This window comes from Mus pahari, chromosome 4 (genome assembly GCF_900095145.1).
Source record: "Mus pahari chromosome 4, PAHARI_EIJ_v1.1, whole genome shotgun sequence".
NCBI classification, from domain to species: Eukaryota; Metazoa; Chordata; class Mammalia; order Rodentia; family Muridae; genus Mus; species Mus pahari.
The window spans coordinates 105,193,468-105,203,994 of NC_034593.1; the positions used below are offsets into that span (position 1 = coordinate 105,193,468).

A 10,527-nucleotide genomic window follows, 5' to 3' on the forward strand; every position below is an offset into this window, starting at 1 on the left:
GAGCTGATGCACAGGCCCATACTGCTTACTGGCTTGCTTCCCGTGGTTTGCTCAGCCTGCTTTCTTATAGAGCCCAGGATCACCAGCTCAGAGGTGGCACCATGCCCCATGGGCTGGACCCTCCCCGATCAATCACTAATTAAGACAATGCCCTACAGATGGATCCTATGGAGGCATTTTCTCAAGTGAGGTTGCCTCCTCTCAGATGACTCCAGCTTGTGCCAAGTTGACACAAAACTATCCAGGACACTGTCATGGCCACCCAGAAGTGCATTTCCGTGGTGGTTCTAAATCCAGTCAAGGTGACAATGTGGGTTAAGCATCACAGATGCCAAGTGGTCAAGAAGATAGATCTAGCTGTTGCCTGTCTCTTAGCTCCAAGCACACCTTTTGAAACTCTGTCTCATGGGTGAGATGCTGTTTTACAATGTCCAGACTTCCTTAACACGAGGCTTCCAGTTAGGGCTTCTGAAAACGGGAAGGCCTGGGTGGAAAGGGGAAGAAGGTAAAAGAGAAAGGGCTTTCCCCCACTTCCAGTTCCTCTTGGGACTGTTGTAGGAGCAGCGACAGCAGCAGCAAGCGACAGTGGTGAGGTTCTTCAGCCTTATCTCCTTCCCTGCCACACCTTTGCTGTCCGTTTGCTATGTCTCTTTGACAGTAGGAAATTATCCCCCACTTTGCTCTGCACCTTCCAGCCAATGCCATCTGAACCTCGCAAGCACCGACATGTTGCACCTGCACCTGGATCTCAGCCACGGTGCTCTGAGGCCCTCGTCTCTTGCTGAAAAGGAGGCTCTCCTAAGAGACCCGTCAGTCCCAAAGAGCCCCTCCTTCAAGATCCCCAGCTCTAGTGGCAGCACCTTTCCTTTCTAATTTTTTTTTGAACACTAAGGATATTAACTGCTTCCTGAATTTTTGAATTCTGGCTACTTCAATGTCTCTCCTTTGCTCTTTTACCTTTCCAGTTACTATATCACTAGTTCCCAGTAGAAGATCACCTGCTTGCAATATCAGACAATAGAAGAGCTTACAACATATTGGGAATAGGCAAGACCACAATTAGCATTTTGATCCTGGTTGACTTTGGGGACCTTTAAAACACATTTGTAAAGAAAACTCAGCAGAAACTTCATGAGTAAACCTGATGGACCGTTGCCTCAGTTGCTACCCATGAACTCCTGCCTCTCAGTCTCTTTCAGGCCAATACTCTGCTTGTATCTAGCCATCAGTGGGTTAAAGTTACTACGGTTCACAGTGGTCCAGACATTTCTGTCCTCTGACTTCCTGCTCAGATGCTGTAGAGGATGAAGTATGATTTAACATATGAACTTTGCATATGTTAAATCAACTGTACATGCTACTACCCAATTCTAACCACAGAAGATGCTTGCCAGGGTCAGGATAGGAAAGGAAGAGGTAACATCATTGCTGGAAGAGGAAATGCTGATCTGAAAGTCTCCAGAGTGGGGATGTGGCTCAGTGGTGGAGCTACATTACCTGGGGTCAATGCCTAGCACAGAAAAATAAGATTTTGTGTGTGTGTGTGTGTGTGTGTGTGTGTGTGTGTGTGTGTATGTTGTGTGTATTTACCACCAGGTAATAGAATCTGCCTTCTTCTATGCTCTTAACTTGCTTTGTGTTGCTATAATAGAACACTGACCAAAACCAACTATGGAAGAAAAGGTTTATCTGGTTTACATTTCCCCATAGCAGACGGAAGTTAGAACAGGGATTTAAGCAGGAACCTGGAGGCAGGAACTGAAATGCAGCAGATACCGTGTGTCTCAGTCAGGGTTTCTATTCCTGCACAAACATCATGACCAAGAAGCAAACTGGGGAGGAAAGGGTTTATTCTGCTTACACTTCCAAACTGCTGTTCATCACTGAAGGAAGTCAGGACTGGAACTCAGCAGGTCAGAAAGCAGGGGCTGATACAGAGGCCATGGAGGGATGTTCTTTACTGGCTTGCTTCCCCTGGCTTGCTCAGCCTGCTCTCTTATAGAACCAAGACTACCAGCCCAGAGATGTCACCACCCACAAGGGGACCTCCTGCCTTGATCACTAATTGAGAAAGTGCCTTACAGCTGGATTTCATGGAAGCACTTCCCCAACTGAAGCTCCTTTCTCTGTGATAACTCCAGCTGTGTCAAGTTGACACAAAACTAGCTGGTATACCATAGAAGACTGCTTCTTCATGGCTTGCTCCCCATGGCTTTTTCAGTTTACTTGATACAGGTGAGGACCACCAGTCTAGAGGTGACAATGCCTGCCACAGACTGGCCTCACTTGGGGTCCCCGATCTGTGTGGAACTAGGTTTCTTGGTTGCAGGTGAGCGAGGATTCTGCGAATGAGTGACAGACATTCCACAGGAGAGAGGGTGTAAAACTGAATGCATTCTCATAAAGTGAACACCAGTGTTATAAAGTACAGAGAACAAAGGGGTAGGATGTCACAGTAGGCAAAGTACATTGAAGTTACTTGACACAAAACAGAGGAATGACTTTAAAGGGATTTACAGGAGCCAGGTAATGTTTACAGTTAAGATAAAGCAGTTCTGCCTAGGGTCAGCTAAAGACAGGTAAGGATTTNACACCNTAGTCACAATTTGTGCTACTCCTTTGAGCCTTGTGAAAGCTAGCACCAGGGGGTTCTGCACTAGCAGACCTTTTCATGAATAATGCAATACCACAACCCCCCTATTTCCTAGGTCTTGGTAAATAGTTGCATATGAAAGTAACCTTTTCACTGAGCTCTTGGCTTTAAGGAATTTTTAGGACTTTGGAACACTAGTGGAAACTTCACCTATGGTATAAATTTAATCTTTAGAGGCATTAATAATATTGAAAGAGAGCATACACCATACTAGCATGCAGATAGGGTTCGTGTATATAGATTATTGGAAATGCCAGGACTCCAGGAGGCTGAATCTCCTTGAGACTCTTTTCCTCAGGACTCAGGTTTTCAGGCCTGTTGTGAGCCACCACTGAAGTAGGCGTGGCAAATGCCCAGTGTGCTGTGCCCTCCCACATCAATCTTTAGTGAAGGAAATGCCCCCTCTGATTTTCGCACGGGTCAATCTGATAGAGGCAATGCCTCAGCTGATAACTCTTTCTCCCCGGGGAACTCTAGCTTGTGTTAACAAAAACACTAAGCAGCACTCCCACTTTGTTGACATCTACAAAGACCACAGATTATCTCTTCCTTTCACAATCACTTTTAATGTTCATTTTAATCTGAACATGGAGGGAACAGGGGAGAAATCCTAGTTCTTTTTCTCCTCTTTGTAGGCAGAATCTACTTTGGGTGAAGTGGATTGTTATACTATGGAAAGTCAGATTTACATCTATCAGAAGTCAGATTCACATCTACCAGACTTTTTTTTTTTTTTTTTTTTTGGTCTGTCTGTTTGTGCTTGTTCATGGGTGTACATTACTTTGCGTTTGAATTTTAATTTAAATTTTAAATGTTTTCATAAATACCAGATTCCAAAATAATTTAATTATTGGCTTGATGATAACATTATTAACCAATTGATCATAAAAAATAGTCTAAAGTTACTAAACATGGAAGTATAAATTTGTCGGGGTGTAGTGGCCCATGCCTTTAATCCCAACCCTTGGGTGGCAGAGGCAGAAGTGTGACTTCAAGACCAGACTGGTCTACAAAGTGAATTCCAGGACACTCAGAGCTACACAGTGAGACCTTGTCTCAAAAAACACACACATACACACACACACACACACACACATACACACACACACACATGCTCACATGCACATTCACACAAATAATAAATAAGTAATTTAAAAGGCTTTCCCAAATATTATTTGGGAAATAGCTTTATTTAAAGATACAAGGTTGCAATGAAGACTTATGTAAACACTGAAGCTCATATGGAAACACAAATGTGTATCTTTGAGTAGGTTTTCAAAGAATAATAAATCACATTTTTATTTATCTAGTGCCCTGACAATTTTCTTATGCTCTAGGAGAATGCGAGATAAAATAATAGCAATTTTATCTCTGAAAAAGAAAAAAGAAAACAGAAACCTGTGAATTCTTCATTTGTAAAGAGGAAGAAGAGCAGGCTGTGAGAAGAGAAGCTAAGAACCCACTGACCCTTTCTGCTTTCAGGCCCGTCAATTTGAGGAAGAAATATGTAAGCAGGAAAAGTTGGAAACCAATTCTCTAAATTAAACTCCTGATGTAGGCAAACAGAAAGCACAGGCTTGGTGAAAAGTGAGGTTATGAGTTTAAAGAATATTAGTTTCAGTTTGTTGGTGTGAGATACACAAGCAATCCATTGATGAGTTGTTTCAGAGCTCCTAAAAAATATTCTTTTTTTTATTGGATATTTTCTTTATTTACATTTCAAATGTTATCCCCTTTCCTGGTTTCCCCTCTGAAAATCCCCTTCCCCTACCCTCTACCCCCTCCCCCTACTCACCAACCCACCCACTCCCACCTCCTGGCCCTGGCATTCCCCTACACTGGGGCATAGAACCCTCAGAGGACCAAAGGCCTCTCCTCCCACTCATGTCCAACTAGGCCATCCTCTGCTGCATATGCAGCTGGAGCCATGAGTCCCACCATGTGTACTCTTTGGTTGGTGGTTTAGTCCCTGAGAGCTCTAGGGGTACTGGTTAGCTCACATTATTGTTCCTCCTAGGGGGCTGCAAACCCCTTCAACTTCTTGGGTATTTTCTTTGGCTTCTTCAGTGGTGACCCTATGCTCCATCCAATGGATGGCTGTTAGCATCCACTTCTGTATTTGTCAGGCACTGGCAGAGCCTCCCAGGAGACAACTATATCAGGTTCCTGTCAGCAAGCACTTGTTGGCATCCACAATAGTGTCCCAGGTTTGGTGATTGTATTTGTGATGGATCCCCAGGTGGGGCAGTCTCTGGATGGTCCTTCCTTCAGTCTCTGCTCCACACTTTGTCTCTGTAACTCCTTCCATGGGTGTTTTGTTCCCCCTTCTAAGAAGGAAGGAAGGATCCAAGACTTCTTCTGGATTTAGGATTGGTAACCACTGAGCCATCTCTCCAGCCCCCTCACATCACTCTTAATTTAAGAACTGTATGGAACTCTACAGGGCTTCCAGCCCCTCACTGGGCAGTATCACTGGCAGTTAGCATGTAGAAGAATGCAAATTGATCCATTCTTATCTCCTTGTACAAAGCTCAAGTTCAAGTGGATCAAGGACCTCTACATAAAACCAGACACACTGAAATTTATTGAGGAGAAAGTGGAGAAAAGCCTTGAACAGGGGAAAAATTCCTGAACAGAACACCAGTGTCTTGTGTTGTAAAATTAAGAATCGACAAATGGGACCTCATAAAATTGCAAAGCTTCTGTAAGGCAAAAGAAACTGTCAAGACAAAAAGGCCACCAACAGATTGGGAAAGGATTTTTACCAATCCTAAATCTGATAGAGGACTAATATTCAATATATACAAAGAGCTCAGGAAGCTAGACTCCAGANATNCAAATAACCCCATTAAAAAATGGGGTACAGAGCTAAACAAAGAATTCTCAACTGAGGAATACCGAATGGCTGAGAAGCACCTAAAGAAATGTTCAACATCCTTAGTCATCAGGGAANTGCAAATCAAAACAACCCTGAGATTCCACCTCACACCAGTCAGAATGGCTAAGATCAAAAACTCAGGTGACAGCAGATGCTGGCGAGGATGTGGAGGAAGAGGAACACTCCTCCATTGCTGGTGGGATTGCAAGCTGGTACAACCACTCTGAAAATCAGTCTGGAGTTTGCTCAGAAAATTGGACATAGTACTACCAGAGGACCCAGCTATACCACTCCTGGGCGTATACCCTAGTATATTCTTAAAGAGCCAGGCTGTTAGTAGATACCTGTAAAACCAACACTTGGGAGGTAGAGGCAGGTTCAAGTCTAGCCTCGGATAAACAGGGAGTGCCTGGCCAGTCTGGATTACATGAGACTGTCTCAAAAACCAAACCAAACAAAACCCTAAAGTAACCATGCTAAAGATCTGTATTGAGTGTCAAGTCCACAGAACTGTTTGTATTGATTGGTTGGTCTTTTATGAGCATATGGAAATAAAAATTAGGATTAAAATAGAAGCTGAATTGTTTTAGAAAATGCAAATTAAGTCCCTTGTGGGAGTAACACAGCTTCTTTGTGGTTGTTGTACCTTTTTGAAAAACTGAGACTCCACAGTGGCATCTGTGCCAAGTCCAACCATACTCTCACCATGCATAATGGAGCTCTGTCTCGCCCGCAGATGCCCAGTCTGCACCCAGCTTCCCTCAACACTGCTGATACATCCTCACACCATCATGAAGGAGACCCCCAACTCACCATAAGTCTAAAAGCTTTACTCTAAAATACTCTGTTTTTTCTTAATAAGCGTATGCTTACTCCCTGTCAACTGGTTGCTTGCTCCCCCTCTTGACCAATAGTTGACGTGATTTAATTCTGTTACAGTATTCAAGCAGAAAGTTCTTAGGTTAAAGGTGTGTGCTAAGGTTGAGCCACACCACAACTAGATTTTTCTAGTAAATAACACAACTTGGAGATTCACAATGTGATCAAATATCCTGCAATGTTCATTCCCATTTACATGAACTACACACAGCACAGACATGCACGGCATACTGTAACATCAGACCAGGTTCACCTGAACCATAACCTCAGCTGCTTACAAGGAACAGGGAACAGTGTAAACCTAGATGTAGCTGGCTGTGAAGCAGCAGAGAGTAATGGAAGCGCATTTCTGTTCTAAAGGCCTCAACTACTCTGGAATACTCCAGTCCAAAGACAGCCATGCTTGGGATGAATGTGGCAAAACCTGCTAGGGTTACTATAATGGAAGCACTTCTCTTGTGCATGCCTGAATGGCTAGTCCCACTGCTCTAGAGCACTAGAAAGTCCTAATTAATTATAGTGAGTGTCATCTGAATGCAAGCATTGTAATACTACAACTATTGATCTGATAACCAACCAGCTACTAAGTGTATAATGGACAATTAAGTGGCATAGATATTATTGATATATTGGACAAAGAGATGATTCGTGTCACAGGTAGGAGAGAATAAGTGTGAGATTTCATCATGCTACTCAGAAAGGAGCTGCATTAAAAACTGATAAGTTATTTATGTCGAATTTTCTAGATAATGTTTTTGGACCACAGTTGACTCTAGGTAGCTCAAACTACAGAAAGTGTAAACTGCAGGTAAGGATACTAATACACACAAATTACAGATCAAATCTATGTCCCTGGCTTAGTTTTTTACATTAAAAAAGCACCGGCTCATATTTAGGGTATGAACAACCATTTATTTATAACATTAGGGTACGACGTTAATATTGAAGTTGACTATTACACATATTCATCATGTTTTATTGTTCACTGTCTATAACTTGGGAGATATTCCACGAGCTTAACATGATGGAGCATTCTCAACAGCTGACAGTGCCAACCTCCATCTCCAGAGTCAAGCCCTGTGGTAGGTGACGTCTCACTCACTGTGTTGCAGCATGTATGGGGTAAGTTAGTGCAACATGGAGGTAGAGCATACGTGAACACCCTAGAGGTGTGGATTTGCCATCCCAATTCCTTCACACTCAATGATGTAAGTGTCCTTAGTGGCATCTTCTTCCTCCTCTGACTTCTTCACGGTAAATTTGGCCTGAAAGCAGAACATTAGTAATGTGAATATACATGAGAGGACAGAGGGCAACCCTAGGATCAAAGCTAAGGAGACAGAGAGTTAATATGAAACCCATTTGTTGAAAAAGTATACACATAAAAATCAAGAGACGTGAAGAAATGCAACACTTCTTTTGTGCTGGGACCGTGGTTCTTGTTCGCTGTTGTGGAGTCTGTCAGGACAGAGAATCGGCTCCACTCCACACCCACTGACTAGCAACAGGGGACATGTGCAGCCAAGTCAAGTGTAGTTTCTGAAGCATTGCCTGTTGCTGGCAAGGAGAAGGCATCTTTTCTCTTCCCTTTTGTTTTTTTCTAAAACATGTATCTGAACCATTTACCTGTCAGGAATGACATTATTTGCTCTCATTAAATTTTTCCTGCCAATTTAATTCTCTAAATACGTAATTCAGGAAGCATGCTCAGAAAGGGTAGGTAGGGCGGAGGAGTGGCAGTGACTAATGCCCTTCACCACTGAGCTTAACACTGTAGTTCTTGCTTACTAGCTAAAGTAGCTCTGAAATATGTGATCTCTTTGACAATGCTCTGGAAGTGCCATTTTAAAGGCAAATGCTCATCCTTTTAACAAAACAATTTAAGTCAAAACAACTGAATAGGTTTAAGATTTTGGCAAAGGGATTTCAAGTATGCCTTAACTTGTAGGAGTCTCTAAAATACACTTTGACACCATTACTCTGTGGTTTTCCTGACCAGCAATGTTCACAAGTTTTCAACTTCCATGTATGGAACTGTGCACTGTGTTAAGTGGACATCTCAAAATCACTGTGCAATGAATGACAAACCTGAACACAGAGGAAAGGAGCCACACTCCTGTGTAGGTTTTTATCTGCAGTTTCAAATTACAAACATGGAAATATAAAACACAAGCAGGAGACTGGGAGTCATTTCACATCTATGTTTAGGCCTACTTAGGGAGCCTAAAAGATGGTCCAGTTGAAGTCTCTGATTTTACAGATGAGCTATTTGTACTGAAGCACAGAAAATAAAGATACTATGGCACAAGTCACCCAGCAAAATGCAACAAAGAGCCAGGTGTAGGTGGTACAGACCTGTAAGCCCAGCATGCACAAGGCTGAAGTAGAAAAATCTTGAGTTTGAAGCCAGCCTAGACTACACTTAGTAAGACCTTTTTTCAAGAACTCCCCTGCCTCTGACCTACATACACAGTTTAATAAGAAACAAGGGTCATAACCCCAGTTCAGGAAACTTTCTGTTGTGTATTCTCTTCAAGTAATATGTAAGTGGCTACAAATATACAAAGTACTGTAAACTGTAGGCTACAATGAATAAAACTTGATACCAATTAGCAAGGACACCAATCTACAAGAGAGAAAACTACTGTAAACACAGCATAAGTAGAAATGGAAATAACTGAAGGGGCTGAAGGGACAGCTAAGCACTTAAGAGCACTGGCTATTCTTACAGAGGACCCAGATTCAATCCCAGCACCTACATGGAGGCTCACAATCACCTATAATTCCAGTTCCAGGGGAGTAGACATTCTCTTCTGGCTTTTCAGGGAACCAGGCACAAATATAGTGCACAGACATAAATATAGGCAAACCAATCATACATATAAAATAAAATAGAAATAAATGTAAAAATAATAGGAGGCTGGAGAGATGGCTCAGTGGTTAAGAGCACCGACTGCTCTTCCAGAGGTCCTGAGTTCAATCCCTACAACCACATGGTAGCTCATGAGCATCTGTAATGGGATCTGATGTCCTCTTCTGGTGTGTCTGAAGAGAACGACAGTATACTCACATACATAAAATAAGTAAATCTTAAAAATAATAGGATGAGGGGCTGGTGAGATGGCTCAGCGGTAAGAGTACCCGACTGCTCTTCCTAAGGTCCTGAGTTCAAATTCCAGCAACCACATGGAGGCTCACAACCATCTGTAACGAGATCTGGCGCCCTCTTCTGGAGTGTCTGAAGACAGCTACAGTGTACTTACATATAATAAATAAATAAATCTTAAAAAAAAAAAAATAATAGGACGAAGCTCATTGATAGCATGGTTGCCCAACACACAAAAATCATTGGTTTGATTTCCCAGGACAATAAACAACAACAGCAGCAACAACAACAACGGAAATCAAGGAAATTATACAACAGCCAATTCACTCCTGTCTTGGATGTACTCTACCTTCGATTCTCATCAGGTTTCCTGATTTAAGCAAGATCTATCCATTTCTTATCCCAACAGCAACCAACAAGAGCAGAGGCTGTGAAACCATTCGGTGCAGAGGGAAAAGCAGGCAGAGGCTTTGTGTGCCAAGGCTGTGATGTGTAAGCTCTCCTCAGCCAGTGAATACTTTTGGTGATAGGAGTAAAGAGGGCATTTGAGACAGGGTCTTGCTATATAGCACTGGCTGGCTTTGATCCCCTGATCCCCAGGAGCCTCCATCCTCCTGCTTCCACCTCCCAAGCAACAGATGTTAAGATTGCACCTCCGTGCCTAGCTCACTAAGAATACAGTCATTCTCATTCTCTCCTCCTCCCAACCCCCTAATGAGCTCTATGGACCAAGCTGACCATGAACCCAGGAATCCACCTGCCTCTGCTTCTCAAGTGCTGGGATTAAAGGCGTGCGCCACCATATGCCTTAGGGTATGTGTGTATGTGTGTGTGTGTCTTTTTTACTTGCTTTCTTGTTCATTAGAAAGGTGTGAGTTAAAAGAAGTCACTAGATATGCACTCACTGATAAGCGGGTATTAGCCCAGAAACTTAGAATACCCAAGATACATTATGCAAAACAGAAGAAAACCAAGAAGGATGACCACTGGGTGGATACTTCATTCCTCCTT

General features: G+C 42.7%; 1 protein-coding gene across 1 annotated transcript in view; it reads right to left on the reverse strand.

The window, feature by feature from the left end:
* Positions 1-7,301: 7,301 nt before the first annotated feature.
* Positions 7,302-10,527, reverse strand: part of Rtca (RNA 3'-terminal phosphate cyclase) — a 20,254-nt gene continuing 17,028 nt past the window's right edge. Inside the window, exon 11 of the mRNA XM_021195956.1 lies at positions 7,302-7,675. Within this exon, the coding sequence (XP_021051615.1) occupies positions 7,574-7,675 (102 nt within the window). The 3' untranslated portion in view covers positions 7,302-7,573. The remainder of the gene's footprint in view (positions 7,676-10,527) is intronic.